General features: G+C 45.2%; 2 protein-coding genes across 2 annotated transcripts in view; one reads left to right on the top strand and one right to left on the bottom strand.

Moving 5' to 3' along the window:
• Positions 1 to 12,196, bottom strand: part of invs (inversin) — a 74,423-nt gene extending 62,227 nt beyond the window's left edge. The window contains exons 1-2 of the mRNA XM_088601414.1: positions 11,955 to 12,196; positions 10,539 to 10,634 (exon numbers count right to left, since the gene is read on the bottom strand). Coding sequence (XP_088457540.1) covers positions 10,539 to 10,541 — 3 coding nt within the window. The 5' untranslated portion in view covers positions 10,542 to 10,634; positions 11,955 to 12,196. The remainder of the gene's footprint in view (positions 1 to 10,538; positions 10,635 to 11,954) is intronic.
• A 144-nt stretch (positions 12,197 to 12,340) lies between these two features.
• Positions 12,341 to 19,722, top strand: part of erp44 (endoplasmic reticulum protein 44) — a 40,758-nt gene continuing 33,376 nt past the window's right edge. Inside the window, exon 1 of the mRNA XM_088601418.1 lies at positions 12,341 to 12,517. Within this exon, the coding sequence (XP_088457544.1) occupies positions 12,461 to 12,517 (57 nt within the window). The 5' untranslated portion in view covers positions 12,341 to 12,460. The remainder of the gene's footprint in view (positions 12,518 to 19,722) is intronic.

Here is a 19,722-nt window from a genome sequence, read left to right on the forward strand (position 1 = left end):
CTGCGGACGAGCTCCGTCCTTTGCCAGCTCTAGTCCGGTGTCACGCCCATGCCAAGGGGGCGACTGCGGGGCTTGTCTTTGATGTCCGCCTCCCCCGTTCTTAAAGCGGTTTATCCGCCTTCTAGCTGTGTTCCCATCGCGAGCCGAGCGACCATACGCCTCCTCCTGACGGACACGAATGTCAACAGGATGTGTTCCCCTGGCAACGGGACGAGGAGCTCGACGACAGCCCTGCCCGTCGTCCATGCCCCGCGGATGAGCCTCACACTGCTACGCGACTGTTCAGTCCAGAAAGATCAGGAAATACTATTTTTTCAGGATTTGAAGCTTCTCTATGAAGCAGATGGTAAAAGAAACCAGACGCATTCCTTCTGTTCCAACCCTTTTAAAAATGGCTATGTAGACGGCACAAATGTGAACTGCCACACGAGAGAGTCACTTGGCTTGCACGTGATGGAAATGCAGCGAACCGAGGGGGTGAACACAAGCAGCCAGAGACTTACCGAATGCAGCCAGACCCAACCTGAAACACAAGGCAGGCTGCACCTGGTTATATGTACAAATACTGCACTCTTATTGTAATACGTGGCGATTTCAAACAGAGGCATTACTGCCTGGGGTGCCTAAAGATCTTTACAGTCTGCAGTGTAGACAGGCTTTCGGTTTAACACCTGCATCTTCCCACAGAGTAGCACCTGTTACCGCCTTGGCATAGGGAAACAGCAACATGCCTCCATGCCCTGCAGTACTACGGCTTTTTGCATGCACTCCTAACCCTCAGGCACTGGAGTCTGGCCACCACAGGCTGTGAGAGGGTGAGAGCCTTGCACTGCATGAGGAGCAGAGAGCAGCAGAACAGCCGACAGCTGACAGAGGGCCAAGAGAGACAGGATGGTAAGGGGCGAGGGACAAGGGCCGGTGCCAGGGCAGAGTGCCCAGCACCAGCACGGACTCACTGGAGGATCACCCTAATCCCGGCACTGGTAGGATCCCCTTTGATCTCGGGACTTCAAATAGAACAAGCCCCCCCTCACCCCCGCAGGCCTGACCAAACGCTCCCAGAGCTCGCAGGCACAGGCACACTGGCGAAAGAGCGTGACGAGGCCCGTCTGGGACAGGAGTTAGGCATCCTCGGGGCCATAACGGACTGCTTTTACTCCTTTTCACTCGCTCAGATATGGAAATCAGATCCCCACTTTATCACACTTTGATCTGTTTCACGTTTTCAGGGCTGCAGGCTTTTGTGCTGACAAAACGGAAAATTCCAAACAGTAATGCAAAAAAATACAATGAGTGCTGCCAACCCAAGACAGTTGCCACTGCTAATTTCTCAAGTAACAAACGTCTTCACTAGGTGCACAGTTTACCTAGTAAAAAGAGCACACAGTCATTCAGTTATGACTAACTCCAGGGTTGCAGTTCAGAATTAACATTATCTCATTTCTCTATACCCTGATCTCCAAACGTTTGCTTGATCTGCGCCCAAATACAGACCACAAACATTCATACACATAAGCTGTATATTTTAAAAAGTATATATGTGCACATACAGGTATGCATCCCATATCATCAGCCTCTGCTGGACCAAGATCTCACCAGGATTCCTTGGCAGTCATGCTAGTCTGGTTCATCTACCCATCTAATTCTTAGCCAATGTGCTTTTTGTCCCCAGTTCTGGATTACTCCATTAAGATAAGATAAGATCACTTTATTGGCCATATACAATTTCTTGCATTAGGAATTTGTCTTTTCGCATACCCCAGCTTGCTCTCCATGAGACACACAGACAGGGAGAGAAGCTGGGGGTCAGAGCGCAGGTTCAGCCATTTATACAGCGCCCCTGGAGCAGTTGGGGTTAAGGGCCCAGGGGCTTGCTCAGGGGCCCCACGGAGTAGGATTCCTCTGCCGGCCACGGGATACGAACCGGCAACCTTCCAGCCACAGGCGCAGATCCTTAGCCACAGAGCCGCCGCTCCGCCCTGCACCTCGTTACTCCTGTAGTATAGGAATTAAATATGCTACTTGCTGCACACCTGGCCCTTTGCAGTTTTAGTTTCTTTTGTTAAAAATCTTCATACTATTTGTTTACACTACTGTTTACACCATACACAGTTAATTAAAATACGAAATGCAAAATACAGCACTTGGGTAATTTCAACAGAAGCACCTAAAGCCGGTAAAACTAGATGGTTCAAACTGCAGAACAGGGGCTTGCCAGACTAGCTGGAGGAGAGCACAGGTTTGCCTTTGAGTGACACAGGTCAGCAGGATAAGCACAGTGATGACAGATACATATTGTAACGCAACGGGGTTCAGGCGGGCGCCCTTGCCTTCTGCCTACACAGGTCGGCCCCGCACCGTGGGGGACGGGAGCCCGGGCCTCCAGCGTCACTCAACAGGGACCCAGTTTGCCCAGTAGCTGTAGTCCTGCTATTACAGGAAGGGCGGTGACGTCACTGCTCTGGTAAGCCGGCTCTTACACAGTGCCTGTCGGCCGTATGCGTTACACTCTCCCCCGCTTAACTCGCCGTCCTCGGCGAAGGGCTATCCCACCCCGCTCTGACACCAACGTAACGCACCACTGACGGCCGTATGCATCACAATATCATGTCATTTGCCAAACCGCTTCATACCATACGGTGTCGTGGGAAGCTGGAGCCTACCTGGAAAGCAAGGAGGGCAAGGCAGGGTACACCCCGGACGGGACGCCAGTCCATCATACATGGGGACAATTTGGAGGCCACGGTAAAGCCCGAGGGGGGGGAACTTTGGCCCGGACACTGGGATAACTCCTTACTCTTATTGAGAAACGCCCGGGGATCTTTAATGACCACTGAGAGTCAGGACCTCGGTTTAACGTCTCATCTGAAAAACGGCGCCCACTACAGTATAGCGTCCCCGCCACTATACCAGGGCCTTCACACAGACCGCAGGTTGAGCGCCCCCAGCTGGTCCCACTAACACCTCTTCCGGCAGCAACCTTAGCTTTCCCAGAAGTCTCCCATCCAGGTACTGACCAGGCTCACACCTGCTGAGCTTCAGTGGGCTGCCAGTTGTGAAATGCAGGGTGATGTGGCTGCTGGCTATGACAGATACATTAAGGAGTTATATGAAGTGTTAAATAGCGTGGACACAAACATCTCTATCTCGCGTCTTGACCCTGTGCCGCTTACATGACCTGACGCAGCTGTTTGTGCACCTGGGTGACATTTCCACCAGGTGTGTTAAAACAAAACTGGACAACTGCCTAGCCTGGGAGTTGCTTGTCCTACTGCTGTACTTGTCAGACCAATCCTCTCATTCCTTGCGTCCCCTGGCCTCTGACCTGCTCGGCTCAGTGCTGCTGGAGTGACAGGCAAATGAGCAGTCCACAAGCCGGAAGGATTTGAATGTTAGTTTGAGTTTATTACCCCATTGCCGCCACAGGGCTCCTGCCATCTCTTTCTCATGAGCCCTGAGGCCACTTCCAGCTGGAGAAAGCCGGGTGACGTATGGAGGACTGTGCACAGGGAATGTATAGTAGTCTCACAACACAAAACTCCTTCAACCGGCCTGTCAGCGACAGTACAAAAAGCTCTCCTGGTCAATCATTTTAACTGCTCGGGCAAACACAAAAGAATTATTTCCATTTCATATGCATCAAACTCACAAAGCGCAGCTTAACATGTGTTACAGAGGTCAGACCCACACATCTTAATGAAATACGAAGTGTTAGTCTGGGCCTCCAAATAGTCATTTTGTTAAGTAAGCATTTATTACAAACTTTAGGGATCACTGCTTACAATAGCATAGCTTTCACATCCTTGACCTCTCCCTTACTCTCATCACACCCTGTCATATGGGCTGTGTGGAATGTTTCAGATTCACCAAATTCTGTTCTGTAACCTGACAGAGCTGTTATTTTTTTCAATTCAATGCCTTTACATCGTCACTGCAGCAAATTCTTCAACAGCCATTTTTACCAAACCCACACAATTTGCAACATATTACCGAGTCAATATTTCATCATTACACCAAGTCTTGGAGGAGTTACTGACATGCAATTTGAGCCAAGCCAAGGCAGGCGCTGAGAAAAGCAAAAGAATACATCCCATGTACAAAGGCATTTACAATAATAGTTCTTATTAATTGCTTACACTTATATAGCGCTTTTCCGGACACTCCACTCAAAGTGCTTTACAGGTAATGGGGACTCCCCTCCACCACCACCGATGTGCAGCCCCACCTGGATGATGCACCAGTACAATCACCACACACCAGCTAGCAGTGGGGAGGAGAGCATTTTTGGGGATTTTTAATGATCACAGAGAGTCAGGACCTTGGTTTTATGTCTCATCCGAAGGACGGTGCCATTTTACAATATAGTGTCTCTGTCAGTATACTGGGGCATTAGGACCCAGTACTGGCCCCACTAACACCTCTTCCAGCAGCAACCTTAGCTTTCCCAGGAGGTCTCCCGTCCAGGTACTGACCAGGCTCAACCCTGCTGAGCTTCAGTGGGCTGCCGGTTGTGAGCTGCAGGGTGATATGGCTGCTTTATACACAAATGTGCACATGTAAACAATATACATAAACAAACATGCATATATTTCCACATACATATATAAGCACATATATCTACATTCATCCATTTTATAACCAATTCAGGGCTGCAGGGAACCCTGCAGGGAAGCCAAAGCGAACTGTGTAAGGCAGTATACACCCTGGAGGAGACACCTGTCCATTGCTGGTCACACACAGAAACAAACACACACACACTCCCACCAGAGCCAATAGTTCCCAGGAGTCTGCAGATACACATCATATATATATATATATCTGAACATATACACCATACACAAACATGCCAGTTCCTACTCCTTACAGAACTGAGCACTGCGTTAGGTAAAGAGGGCATGATGGGATGGAATTTATTTCTTCACTGGCCTGTCTCGCCTGCAAGCACATGAGGCTGGTGTCCATGTTTGACACCAGTGCAGCTGGGAGACCAGACATATCGGGAACAGACAGGTGAGAGCAGCTCTGTGGCCACGCCAGCTGAACGCTGACTGAGCTTCTTGCCATCACGAATCAGACTGGGAGAGCAGGGCCACTGCCGTTACAATGCCTGGGCACTGAATGCTTAAGTGGGCTAAAACAGTGATCTAATTAAATGCCCAATTAGGCTGAAACAAACCTTCTGTCCACCGGCCAGGTGGCTGATGATTACAGTAAGCTAATGGAAACCAAAAAAACAACAACAAACGTTTTAAAGAGGAGGTTCCCATCAAGGACAGTACTGGCAAGAAGTTACATCAGAACATTTTGAAACGGTTCCTGGATCATCTTAAAGGAGCACTGGGGACTCCTGTGATTTCTTGACTGAACAGGCGTTCTCTTATCAGACATCTTGAAAGTCCTGCTCCTATTATGGCTCGGAGCTGCGCAACCAATTTCCAGTAAAAGTAAGCCCTGAAAACTTGTCTCAGCCAGCAGCTACAGCTACGTGTGCAAGATGGAGTAATCTAGCAAAGAACACAGCTCTGAGCCCTCTTTAAGGTACAATGTAATATTGTGGCGAATGTGAGACAGTGAGTACCCAGCCATTCTATTGATGCGGATCAGTCAAGAACCAGTTGGGCAAGATCAACTGCCATGTAAGCAGGATTGGTCAAAAGCACCTGCAAAAGTCCAACAGTCACCGTGCTGCACTTCATGAAGGCAGATTTCCTACTGGCAAATGCTGTGGAAAAGACCAGCCTGATTGTGCACAATGTTGCTACACTGATAACCCGAATCACAAGCTCCCTTCTGCTCGAGTAACAGAAGGCACGGGAGCTCTGAAACAAACATCTGAACAGAATCGTAGCCTGCAGATGTACAGCAGGACAGTGCACGAGGCGAGTTCACAGGACCTGCAAAGAATCAGCAAGCCAAAGCTTACAAATGTCATGGCTAAATTATTGAACCGAAATTAGCAAGTACCCATCATTTAAATATTTATTGCATGCATAGATCAATTAATCAGTAGAATCCACTTGTGATGGATTTCACTTGTTAAGCTGATGACTAAAACTCACAACCGCAGCCAAGCTTACAGCTATTCAGAGTTCACGACATGACAGCCTGTGGAACTTCAGCATTTATGTTTCTGCCAGTCTGAAGGTCTAAAAAATGCTTCATGAGGGTCTCTCCAATCAACTTTCAAGAGTTTTGGACTTTTCTATAACCACATGTATACAGTAAGGCCTGCAGTAGATGGAAGTTTCAATTGGTCTAATCATGCAGGTAATTATTTTACCAAATTAAGCAGAACAGCATTCAGGAAACAGTCATAATCTGCAGTCCAATAAAAACAAGCCCCTGGGTATTCTGCAAGACTCAAAAGAGCTCTGATTCATGGGGCTAGCTGATCCTCAATTTTAAAATATCTCATCCAAATTACAGGATTATTTTGGTGAAGGGTGTAACAACTCCTTTGTTCAACTTAATGCACTGAAAACCAAAGAGATGGTCATTGATTAAAGAAAGCAACAACCAACTGCAAAACCAGAGTCACTGAGGAGCACGAAACTAAAATTGTCAACAGTTGCAAATATCTTGGCACCACTGTGGATTTCAAGCTAACTTTCGAGGAACATACGGACGCCATATACAAGAAGACCTCTGCTCTTTCCATGTGTGTATCACAGGCAAACTTCCCATCTGGGACAAGAAAGCAAGCAAGGGATTTTAATTTCTTTGAATGTAGGCGTGGTTCTAGAAGCTAGAAGCGGCCCTGCTCTTGCTTCGCTGTCGGAGAAAGGCAATGTAGGCCCAGCGATTTCCCAGCTCCATGCCATGCTGTTCATGTCCTCGGAGGCAGGCCTTCAGACAGCCGCTGCTCAAAAAGCAGATTTGTTGTGCCGCACTGTACCGATGGTTTACTCTTTCAGCTTGCTTGCACTGAAAGCAACGGTCTGGCATTTCCCATCATCTGTAACTGTGAATACAAACAAGACAGGAGGCAGCTGCTCAGCGACGGTTTTTAACCTGCCAATTCTGAGAGGCAAACACAGCGACAGAAGGACCAGGTGGATTAACTCCAAATCACTGGGGCTTCCAACAGCACTCGTGTGAGGGAGCTTGTACTGCGCCGAGCTGAGGCATACCCTCCTGTGCTCTGTCTCTGAGCTGGAGGCCGAAACACCAGCCTGTGAGTCCAAACCCGTCTTTAAAACTCAATTAGGAAATCAGGAAATCATTAAAATAACCCCTGAATTCAGACCACCAAATGTCACTGAGAAAACAGTGATGGCTCTTTCAACAAAGTGGCTGCACAATATCTAGTTATGTTCTTTAATATGAAGCAGAAGGATTAACCAATATTTGCACTTTTTAACTGATCCCTTTCCGTGGCACAAACTACATGGGAACTTCTGTCAACATGAAAGTTTCGGTCTTTCCTTTATTTTCACCCTATCCCCGTCTTCTTCAGTACCTACAAGTGACAATGTGAATGTATCTTCCTACTGCACTCCTTTCAGTGGGTACACAGCTAATGTGCACTACAATCTCCCTAAAAACAGCAATACAAAATGGCTATACACTTTACTAGTTGGTCTGGAGCCCTTTAGCTATGTGCTCTGGTCAACGATAAAATCAATCTTCTACGATTTTAAAGACAATGGTCTTTTCATGTTTCAGCATCTAAGGCAGACCGACTTGCTTCCTGATTTTCCTATACTGTATTATGCACCTGGAGCTGCGCTGAGCTCTCTGTGCCTATAAACTACCATGGGATTATGATTCCCCCTCTCATCCAGAACTTGATTTAATTGTTTCAACAGCTACAACAAGGTATCTAGTGTCTCCTTAGAATGACCATTTTCTAAAATCAATACTCAACCAGCCACTTTTCCACGGGACAGAGAACTAAACAAACTGGTTGATATTTTTAGCATTAAGCTGCATTATGCATTAAGCAATTAATTTAGCAATTTAGCAAGTTTTAAAGACAGGTTTCTGACTCACAGACTGGTGTTTCGGCCTCCAGCTCAGAGACAGATTTTGTGATTTTTGTGATTCTTGTGATTTTTGTGAGCTCGCAGAAAATACATTTCATTGCCAGCAACTACTGCTGGACCCTGGATTGTTGTGCATTTGATAAATAAATTTTGATTTGATTTGATTCCTGATTGGGTGCAGTATGGGACAACCATGTTACCACCTTGTACGTGACTTTTGACAGAGCGCTTCTGGTAGCAGATGACTGATAACGCTCTGAACAAACTAGTGCGATTGTGCCAACAAGCTGCAATGTGCTTTGTGGCAGCTCTCAGGTTACTGTCAGACATGACGCCTTCTACTGCAAAACATTTGGCTCGAGCCGAAAGAATTGATTTTGCAGGACTGTTACAGAGTCTGAGATACCTCTAAATCAAACTTGATTCTGTTGATTTAGTGGAGTCCTTCATTGAAGCAGGCTGCCCAGGCAAACAGTACTATTGAATGCAAAAACGGTGTTGGCATGGACGCATATACTAAGTATCAGAAAAAATGCATTGCTTATAACTGCAGCAGATTTACAAAGTTATCGGGAAGATTACTTTTTTTTTGCACTGACATTTTATTGAGCATGACATGAAATAGGTAGGAAAACATTTTCCTATTAGGAAATAGGAAATTCCCATTAACAGTGGTCATCACCAGGACTGATCGACACTGGCTCGACTGTGCAAATCACAGCCTAGTAGTGTCTTTAACCATCACTGAGAGCAATGCAAGTCGTCTACCTCAAGCATAGCATGCTTGGTACAAGTTTGCACACCGTACTGGTAATGCATTCGCCTGTTCACTGGTCTCTGAAGCCTAGATGATCCCAGCTCATCCCACAGGTGTTCAATGAGGCTCTGGTCTGGCAGGCAGAGCAACAACAGCACAAGTCCCACATTCCCGTCTTGCAAGAAAGCCTTTGTTACCCGAGGAGCATGAGGGCATGTGGGTGCCCTTCCAGAATGTTGCCACATCCAGATGAGCCCCAAGGCTAGGAACAGTGTAGAGCTGTTCCTAGCAGTGTTTTTAGTGCAATCAATCACTAAAAACACTGTCCTGTAATGACCCGACCAGACACTCCTGGCCAGACCATCACACTGAGACCCTCTCATCAACTCTGGCAAGATACAGTGACTCTCTCTCACAAGTCATAGCCTCACATGACTTGACGGACTATGACAGGCTGTAATGCTGTTCCAGGACAGAAATTGTCTGAGCAGGCGCATTGGCATAATGGCTTTGGTGTCGACTCGCATGCTGGAAGCAGAGGTTCGAGTCCTACTCAGGGCGTGAGGTTTTGCCAGCAGCCATATCACCCTGCAGCTCACAACTGGCAGCCCACTGAAGCTCAGCAGGTGTGAGCCTGGTCAGTACCTGGATGGGAGACCTCCTGGGAAAAACTAAGGTTGCTGCTGGAAGAGGTGTTAGTGGGGCCAGCAGGGGGCGCTCACCCTGCGGTCCATGTGGGTCCTAATGCCCCAGTATAGTGATGGGGAAACTATACTATAAACAGGCGCCGTCCTTTGGATGAGATGTAAAACCGGGGTCCTGACTCTCTGTGGTCATTAAAAATCCCAGGGCGTCTCTCGAAAAGAGTAGGGGTGTAACCCCGGCATCCTGGCCAAATTTCCCAGTGGTCTTTACCAATCATGGCCTCTTAATAATCCCCATCTATGAATTGGCTTTTATCACTGTTCTCCTCCCCACTGATAGCTGGTGTGTGGTGTGTGTTCTGGCGCACTATGGCTGCTGTCACATCATCCAGGTGGGGCTGCACACTGGTGGTGGAGTCCCCATTACCTGTAAAGCGCTTTGAGTGGAGTGTCCAGAAAAGCGCTGTATAATTGTAAGCAATTATTATTATTAATTACTGTTGATGTATTCAGCCACCAAGCAACAGCGCGGTGGCTTGTGAAGCCGTGAGTCTACTATGTACTAATGGCACATAGGCGCTGTTCCCTTGGAAGCAGAGCATGTTGGTCCCTTCCTGCTCTTTCTTGGTTTTCACCAGGCTTGACATTCAACAAGGTTAAATGTTGATCACATTCCGCATTGACACACTCGCTACAAAGGTGATTTTGTGCTGATGCAACAATCCGACTCACTAAAGATTATCACAGACTGTCTACATTTAATCAATATGCAAAATCTGTATCATTTATCTCTCTATTTTATGATGCGCAGTAAATATTTTGTTACCGAACCTGCTTATTAACCCCCCTTTTGTTTGTTCCCCTTTTTTGTGAGCCCCCCGTTTCTGCGTTTATATTCCGAAAACACCAGGCAGTTAAAAAAGAAGTCTTTGCTAAGACTACCAAAGGACCTCATAAAATACAAAGTTAACACTCATGCCAAGAGTCACGAAACACATTTGATTGGTCACCTTTAAAATCACAGCCTGAAAATACACTAAATCTCATCTTGCACTAAGAAAGTTTCTTCCCTTCCTTCTTTTTAACACACAAACAACTCAGATGAAAGCTGGTGAGACAAATAGCCAGAAAAACAGGAGAACTGTCCCTTACCATGACTTAGTGTTGACTTCGGCTCCAGCTTCTTTCCTCACTCCATCTTCAGCCTAGCTGCACACCCCATTCCCACTCGGAGAGAAACTGTCCATCCTAAACAGGAACAGAGCACTTAAGCACACCTCACCTGTACGCACGGCCTGTCAAGAATTCATTTTGAATGTTATTTCATGATGTGAATCTTTAGGCAGTGTGTATTCTACTGAAAGTCATTGGAGAAGCAAAAATGAGACTTGAGCATACTTGTAATTTCTTTGAAATTGAGGATCTAAGCTACCTAGTAATTGATTTGATTCCAAGCACATATATATACTTACAAGATGGAAATAAATAAACTAATATAATAATTAATTGCACTTCGTATAGTTTTTGTAGTATATATAGTTCTTATAGAAATGTTCTTCTACTGTACAGACCTTTTCATCCCACAGGATCTCAAAGCACTTGACATACAGAAGAGCCCTTCAACCCACTTCCACCACTGAAGGACAGCTGCACAGCCATTCTGTGCCAGCAGCCTCACTACACAGCAGAGCAGGGAAGAATCACTTCAACACCAGAAAGAAAGAGGGAGACTTGGGTGGACGACACTGTGCAATCCCAGACTGCAATTCAGCTCCGGCTCCAGTGTCAACATTCTTATTAACAGTGCCATGGGATCGTCAATGACCACCCAGATGAGACTTGAGTTTCATGTCCCGTCTCCCAAGGACTGCACCTCCTACAGGACAGGGTCACCGATCACTATCCTGGGGCTTGGTTTTTCAAAATGATGATCAAGAAGAAAAAGTTTCCCCTACTGGTCCACCACTGCCCACTTCCAGCAGTTACTAGCTTTCCTCAGAGGTGGCCCGTCCCAGCACTGATCAGGCCCAGCCCTGCTAATTTTCAGAGATCCGAGGACATCTGGTTATAAGGCAGTATTGATGATGCAAAAGTGGTCACCTAAAGCCCTTTCTAAAAACCTACACTGCACAGGTCCTCCGGGTAAAGAAATTCTTTATCGGCATTCTTATTGCTGACATCTATCTCTGTACTACAGCACCAAGTAACTAGAGGTAGCTGTAGAGTATGTTCAGGAAGAGAAGGATATTTTAAGAGACAGGCATGCTAAATTAAGTAGACGGGAAATGGTGTATTACCGCAGGAATACTTCACTTTCAGTTAAAGATGACCAGGCCAATTATCCTAATAGCGGATGAAGGAGAAATAAAACAAGAAATTACAATGAAACAATTTTATCCCAAAGTGATCCTTGAATCTTACATATGCAAACCTAAACCTAAAAAGCAGTAATAGCTTCTTCTTCAAACTTGTGTTGTCTCTCTAGCTACCAAAGACACATTTTTTTGCGATCTTTACTAAATTTAGGTAATGTCTGCAGCACCGCCGGCGCCGGGTCATGTAACTCACCAGACAGTCTGAGAGGGAAAACTACTGGAACGAGTCATCATGTATACAGAAAGTACAAACAATGTTCTTTCAAAAAAAACAAATTTTCTCTCTTCCACAGTCTTTTCCACGATTGAAAACACACACACCCGCTGAACTCTGGGAGTTATAGTTCGTCCCAAAGCACTTTACTAGTACCAGAATCACATCTGGGTTTTGAAATCTTAAAAGACTACAAACTCCAATATCCTTTTCCCTCGAGCCTTAGGAGTAGTGAAAGCGTTTGAAGGCCGCTATGTTTCTGGGATTTGTGGTTTCATGCACGATGACGGAAAATCTACGAGTCATCAGTAAAACTACAATTCCCATCTTTTCAGTGAAAAGTATCCGGAACTGTCGCCCAGGTAGCTGTGGCCCCGGTTTAGGACACTGCTATTCGTTTCCTGCTACAAGAGACTGGAGGTAGTACGGAGAGAGATACCAGGAAGATAAAACAACATCGTAACCTCAACTGACTTTACTATACCATGAAACTTACTGCAATTTTACCCTCTCCAGACTTCCACTACATTACAGTATTACTGGTAGGTGGAGTCGAGTCGGGTTATTGTAATCGAGCCGCTGTTCATCCTTTGCCTTTGAAATGTTGTGTGAATGTGTACGTACGGTGGAGAGCTGAGCTGAGCTCTACCGGCTGAAGGAAAAAAGGGTGTTTGAACACAACGTGGCCTACAGGACAAGTTAAAAATAAAGATCGATACACGAACAGAAGTGAGATACTGGCTCTGGTTGACTTATTCGTAGGTCGTGGGTAGAATCAAAGTCGTTTTACAGCGTTCAGCGGAATTATTATTATTATTTTGTTCAGGCTGCTTGTGTATAGAAGTGTGTTTCTCTCTTTCCTTTCCGCAGTGCTTGTTATGCATCAAGAGCAAAACCATCAGGAAGAAATATATTTATGCTATTCAGATTTTGTCAAATTAAAACGGCTAGCCTCGTAATCCATTTGAAGTCTTCGATTATACCATTGCGATGTTCTCGCTAAGGAAGGTAGTGAATCTGGGATATAAAATTCCCCTGAGATTTTCCCCCTAGAAAGGAAATTAGTTTAATTAAATTGGAAGACACACGATGCATAACTTCTGTATTGGTTCTGACTTCCTGTGGGGACGGATATGGATTTCACAAGTTGATTTCAGTTTCGCTGACAGCAGGAGTGCAGCATTCGTGAAGCGTTTCACTATGCAGATGTACCAATTATCTACAAAAGGCAGCCAGGGTGATGTGCCACAGCAGCGCAAGTGTCGAGACACGTCGGAGAGGCTGCGATTGTATTACCTTTTGCAGCTTGGAAGTTGAAACTTATCTGAAGTTTCAAGTTTGCTGCTGACAAGGTTTCACACAGCGCTGCAGGTGTGCGCCCGAAATCACGTTTCACACAGAGTGTCAGCACAGCTCAGCACACCATGGCCAGGCGACGGACGATCTTTACTGAATTCACTTCGTTTTATTGATTGGATATGTTTTTTAGTAGTTATATTTAGAGAGCTGGGTCTCCCCCTCAAACACCCCCTCCCCCTCACGTCTTGCTACAGCGAAGAAGCCGGTTAGAGAAGAGTCTTCTGTTGTGGCTCATTCTCATTGGTCGGAAACCCGGAACTTGTCAGCAGAATGCGGCATGAAACGGCGGCCTGTAATGTTCAGATACTCCAAGAAGTTAGCAGTCTCGGGGATTTGAAACGTATTTAATAGCTAGATTTGTGAAAAAATCTCTTCTCGGGAAAGAGAACCCGATTGCCGAAGGGTTGATTTTGTAGTTTTGGGGATATAGTATGTTTTGAAAAGGAAACAAGTCTCTTGTACTGTCTGGATTTTACATTGTTTTGTTTTTTGCTTTGAAGTTTCACTCAAGCCTTTTCAGTATTTAAAGCTTATGGTGTTAAAATGATAAAATGATTGATCAAACAACTTAATTCTGACTTTTAGACTTTTAGTCCTGGTTTTAAGCATGTTTTGCAAGTAACTTTTTAGTTAATTTTATGCAGGGACCTCCAATTTAGTTCAAAGTATAGTAGAGGTACCCCTTAATTCTCCACTGAATTATCTTTTCTGTGGAAAAGATACCTATTTATATCAGAACTGTACATTACAGCATCAAAATTAACAATGTATTTTGGACATAGTAACTTGTTTGTACCAGTTTAAAGCTTTTGTTCCCAACTGTAGTTTTCAAGGAGCTTTCAGGTACAAAGTGAAATCAAAGTTCTATCAAATCACTTAATTTCAAGCTTTGGATCCAGGTTTTAAGCATGTAAGAGGTTTCCGTTTAGATATTAAATGTTGTAAGTAGCCTTTTAGTTAATTTATTGCACAGACCTCCATTCCTGATCCTGGAGGCTGGTTTCCATGTAGGATTTCTAGATCTCTTGAAAGTACCAGCACCTGAAGAGCAGGGAGAAGCTGATAGCAGTCTAATTGAGGAGCTGGATTAGGGTTGTGTTGCAATAAAGACTTGTAGACACACCTGCCCTCCAGGACCTGGGCTGGAGACCCATGATCTAAGGGTTCAGTTAAGTAGCCGATATCTTAGTTGGAATGGAAGCAGCAGGTGTGGACGTCTACAGGGACGGGAATTGAGATGCCTTGGTTTACAGCAGGTACTTCCAGTTATAGTGAGCTCTGGAAGGTGCCTCAACTCTGATCTTCTGAGTCCTGTGTCACGCACATACAGGATCCAGATAAGAATCCCTGCTTTGGGGGCTCAAAGTAAACTCCATGTTTCAGTGGTGGGCTTCATTTTTGGTTGTTGCAAGGTCATTCTTTTTATGTGCTTTGTGTCTATGTGGCGTTTGTGTGGCCTATATATAACCCTTTTCACGCGAGTCTCACCACCCCAGCCTGCGCTCTCATGTTGTTTGTCTCCGTCTCCATGCCCCAAGGCATTCTGAAACTCTGACATCTTGGATCCTTAGTTACCTTGCCTGCCGTGTCGGTAACAATGCTCAACTGAACACCGTTTGCCTTTTTAATGGAGGGAAGTTAGCTCCAACTTCTGTGATCATGTTGTGGGGGGGAAGGAAGATCACAGATTGCAAACCCTTATCCTTATTAAAGTAGGGAATCATTGAACCTTGCATTAATTTCCTACATTTTTTTCCATTGGTCTTTCTATCAAAGCGTGTTCTGTGTGCGCCAATGTACTGTTTGTATGAGTTTGTGAAAGACCGTGCAGTGTGTGTATGTAGCTGTGTAAATGAGGGAGGAAGACCAGCAGAATGTTCTTCTTTACCTGTTAATTCTTTTCTTTTTAGATTCAGCTTTATTAGGGCTAGGCAGGACATTGGGAAAGTTTTAGATTCCAAAGAGCAGACTTTAACCAATGAGATAAACAATGCTAAACACAGGTGCAGCTCGCATTCATATATCGCATTAGATGTGGAAATTTAAGGTTATAAGGGATGAACACAGCAGAGATTTCAGAAAACAAGCTTGACAGTAGAGTTCTGTTCGTGTGTGTGAAAGACAATGGCGAATGTCAGCGGGTGCAGTTGACCCTTTGTTTCATAAACCCGGATGGTGGTGTTGTGTTTTAATGTAGTCTCATGTTTTGCGTATTGATCTGTATAGCAGATTTGGTGTGCTCTTTTTTCTTATTTGTATAAAACAGGATGCTCAGTTCCTTTTGATTTTAGCCCTCCGTTCCCGTTGCCTGCCACGATCCAGCCTTCAGTACAGCTGCGTGATTCGGGCTCTGTCTTTATAACCGCTGAAAGGAAAGGATGTGAACAGCTGAGGCTAGAAGCTTGAAAGGTCTAGATCCTATTAAGCTGGTGCTGGAGTGGAAGTGGACTTTGAAATGAGAGTGAGAGATGACTCTCAGGTGGCTCAGTCTGTTCTGTTCCATCGTGGCTGGCGGGAGTGTCCCAGACCTTAGGGAGCAACATGAAAGGCACTTTCTGTAACCCTCATGTTACCTAAAGATACGTGCTGCTAGAAACAGGATCACAGCGCCTTGCAAAAGTATCCAGACCCCTGCACAGATCCTACACTTTAAAGCTTGCAGTGATGACACCCTGGAATAGCAATGAATATTTGTAACACACACAATCCTCTCTGTGCATTCCAATTCAAAAAGCAAAAAGAAGTAAATAGGAAATGAATCCTGATTGCGTAAGTATTCAGACCTTTGCTGTGTCAAATCTTAATGAATTTTGGTGCCCAAAATTACCTTTATGAGCCACGAAATAATTTGTGTGGCCTCTGTCCCTTTTCAATAATAGTGGCTCATATGTTTTCAGGATATACTTGTCTCTGTAAGGTCCCTCGGTCGGGAAGTAAAATTCATGCAAAGACTTGACCATGAAAGCCGAAGAGCTTTGAGAACAACTCGGGGATAAAGCTGTATGAAGGGACAGAGCATATCTTTGACCGTGGTGAAATTGATTATTAGGAAAAATGGATCAGGCTGTCCCTCCAAAACAAGCATTGTTAAGGAGCAAAACACGGTTGAGGATGCTGCTGTGAGGCCAGTTGCAGCTTTGAAAGAGTAACAGAGTTCTGTGGCTCAGTGACTGGTTCAGTGGAAGAAAGATGGGTCAGCAATATCCCAGTTACTTCACAAAGGAGGCTGGTGTGGAATTGAAGACATGTCAAATGTGACTTCCTTACAAGTCAAGTGTAAGGAAAAGTGAACTTCCACGACTGGCCCAGTTCATCTCCTGACTGGAATCCCATTGAAGATTTCTTGTTAGACATGAAGACTTCTGTCCATAAGCAAGAGAACCTGAGCAAAAGTACCTATATTTACCAAGATCCGTCCCAAAGCTGCGTGCAAAGTTGGTAATGACTTCTTACCCATAACAACCTGTTGCTGTAATTGCTGCCAAAGGTGCTTCTGCCGGATAGAGTTCCGTTTTTTTCTGCCTTTTCCTGTAATGTATCATTCAAAGAAAGATCTTCAGTTTTCACATTCAGTTTATAAAGAAAATATATTTTAAGTTCACACACTGAGACCCCATAGGAAGGGTCTGAATACTTTTGCAGGGCAGAGAGAGGGGCTTTCTGCTGACTGTGGATTTGCATCTTTGGATGGCAAGCTATTTCATTGCGAGCTGTGGAGTTCATCGAGAGGGATGTAGGACAGTAAGAAATGACCTCTAGGCCTGGTCCTGGTGCGCCCACAGCCTTCAGGTGTTTTTGGTGTCGGCTGTCATTTTCCCTTTGTTGTGTGTCACAGAGAAACACTCTTCAGATACGTAATTGAAGGCTCGGTTGGAATGGTAACCCCAAAGACCTTGGAGCTCTTAAAGAAAGCAGGGGTGAGGATCGTCTGCAGACCCAGAATGACACTTCATGGTGGGGTATAATGGCTACCAAAGTCTGGGCAGCTTGGCAGTGTTGAAATACAGGTGCCTGCACTTGCAGGAATGTCTCATTGGCCTTTTTTCCCCAATAAGTTCAGGATTGTTCAAAATGCCAGATAAATCTGAAATACTATAAGTAGACCCTTGGTGGGAAAGCTCCAGGCCAGTCCCGTACTTAGGAATGTAACACCTGTGTGCTTTACGTTTGGGGTCACTGCTTTCAGTGATACTTTTGATTAACCTTACGAAGAGTATTTCGGTATTTGCCTTGTGATTGTCGGATCTGAATAATGCCGCTGCAGGCTGCGAGCGAGCAGTATGGAGCCTCCTCACTGAACCCAGTGCCATATGGCAGCTCCTGGCAGGACAGCTGAGATGGAGCAGAGCAACAGGACCCTGTGTGTGTGATTTCTCAGTAAAAGAGCTATATTTTTCTCTAGATCCTGGCTAAAATTAAATCAGACGATAGACCTAGTGCTAAAAGCAAATTCCAGAAGCTAGTTCTATTTCCACCTGCAGGTGCTGCCTTTCATTCCACAGGTCTGTCATTTAACTACATGCACAAGCATCAAACTGTGTTATTGTGTCCTTGCTTCTCAAGGCACAATATGTTACATTGTGACAACTGCGACACGCGGGGTGTAAAAAATGAATGTCATCAGACAAATTTGATAAAAAAGGCAATGTGATATATTTAGATCATTAGTTACAATTTTTAATTAGAATTACAAGAAACAACAACAACAGCAAACAGCCCCACTTAACACACTATTAATAAGATTATTCCCGTTTTAGTTGATGCTGTTGAAGTCAGACATTTTATGGCATATGATTAGCATGGTTAGGCGATCTAGCTCACAGTGCTGGGGCCCTGGGTTCCATCTCAGGGGTGCTGTCTGTGTGGAGTTTGTATGTTCTCCCTGTGTTTTTGCACTGGTTTTGTCTAGGTGCTCTGTTTTCCTCCAAAGGAAAGGAGTCCAAAGGCTCTGCAGTCCAAAGGCTGCCTGGTAGGTTCAGTGACTTCTGGGGAAAACTGGCCCTGGTGTGAGTGTTTGTGTGTGCTTGTGTCAGTCTTTGTTTGCCCTGTGATGTATTCACAACCTGCCCAGGGTGTATCCTGCTTCCAGGGTAGACCCTGGCTCCACCAAGACCCTGTACTGGATAAAGCAGTTAGAAAATGGATGGGTGGATTAAGAGATGTGTCTGAATTCAATGAATCTTAAGGTACCTTCCAAAAAAGGCATTTTCTTAAACATTGAAGCTTTTATGCATCAAGATGACGTTTGGTCGTCTTATTGTTATTGTGGTGTGTTAAAATTGGAAAAATGATTCAAAATAATCTTATTTATGAAATAAAACGTACAACACTAAATACCAGCGTTTCATTTTAACTGAGAAAATAACAAAGGCCCAGGCCGTGACCTCCACACGCCAGCCGCAGGATCGATGCTCTCCCTCCGTGTTGCTTTCAGCACAGTGTGTCATCACCGCGGCCCTGTATCCTGCAGAAGCTAGAAATTGAAAGTCTGTGATGATTAAAAGTATACGCTTTCTATGCATAAAGGCGAAAGTAAATTTGGACTTCCGCAAATGAGTTGTGGAATTGCTTTGTTGATGGGTTGTAGGGCTTTTTGACAGCTGGCGCAGGCCCCAAACAGAGCAGTGCAGACTCAGAAGACGAGCTCCATCTGGCTCTGTTTCTCCCTGCCTTTATTATTGGTCAGTGAGCACTGAAGGTTCAGTATGTGCTGGCTCAGCACCCCAAACAAATAATTAATAATAATAATTATAATAATAATAATTATAATAATTGCTTATACTTATATAACACTTTTCTGGACACTCCACTCAAAGTGCTTTACATGTAATGGGGACTCCCCTCCACCACCACCAATGTGCAGCCCCACCTGGATGATGCGACGGCAGCCATAGTGAGCCAGTACACTCACCACACATCAGCTATCAGTGGGGAGGAGAACAGAGTGAAGAAACTAGTTCATAGATGGGGATTATTAGGAGGCCATGACTAATAAGGACCAATGGGAAGTTTGGCCAGGACACCGGGGTTACACCCCTACTCTTTACGAGAAACGCCCTGGGATTTTTAATGACCACAGAGAGTCAGGACCTCGGTTTTTACGTCTCATCCGAAGGACGGCGCCTGTTTACAGTATAGTGTCCCCGTCACTATACTTGGGCATTAGGACCCACATAGACCGACGGGATGGGCCGACACGCCTGGAGAAAATTCTCGTCCCAGGAGGCGATAGGGTGGGAACTTTCAGGAAGAGCTGGACACTCTGTCCAGTTACTGCTGAAGCTGACCTGCGCTAATTGCTCTTTGTGTTCCGCCAGCGACATCATTGACGGATGCCTGCCGGATAGTGTGGTTTTAACTCGAAGCGCGCGTTAGAATTAATTCTAGC

The sequence above is a fragment of the Lepisosteus platostomus genome, chromosome 12 (genome assembly GCF_059453375.1).
Source record: "Lepisosteus platostomus isolate fLepPlt1 chromosome 12, fLepPlt1.hap1, whole genome shotgun sequence".
Lineage (NCBI taxonomy): Eukaryota > Metazoa > Chordata > Actinopteri > Semionotiformes > Lepisosteidae > Lepisosteus > Lepisosteus platostomus.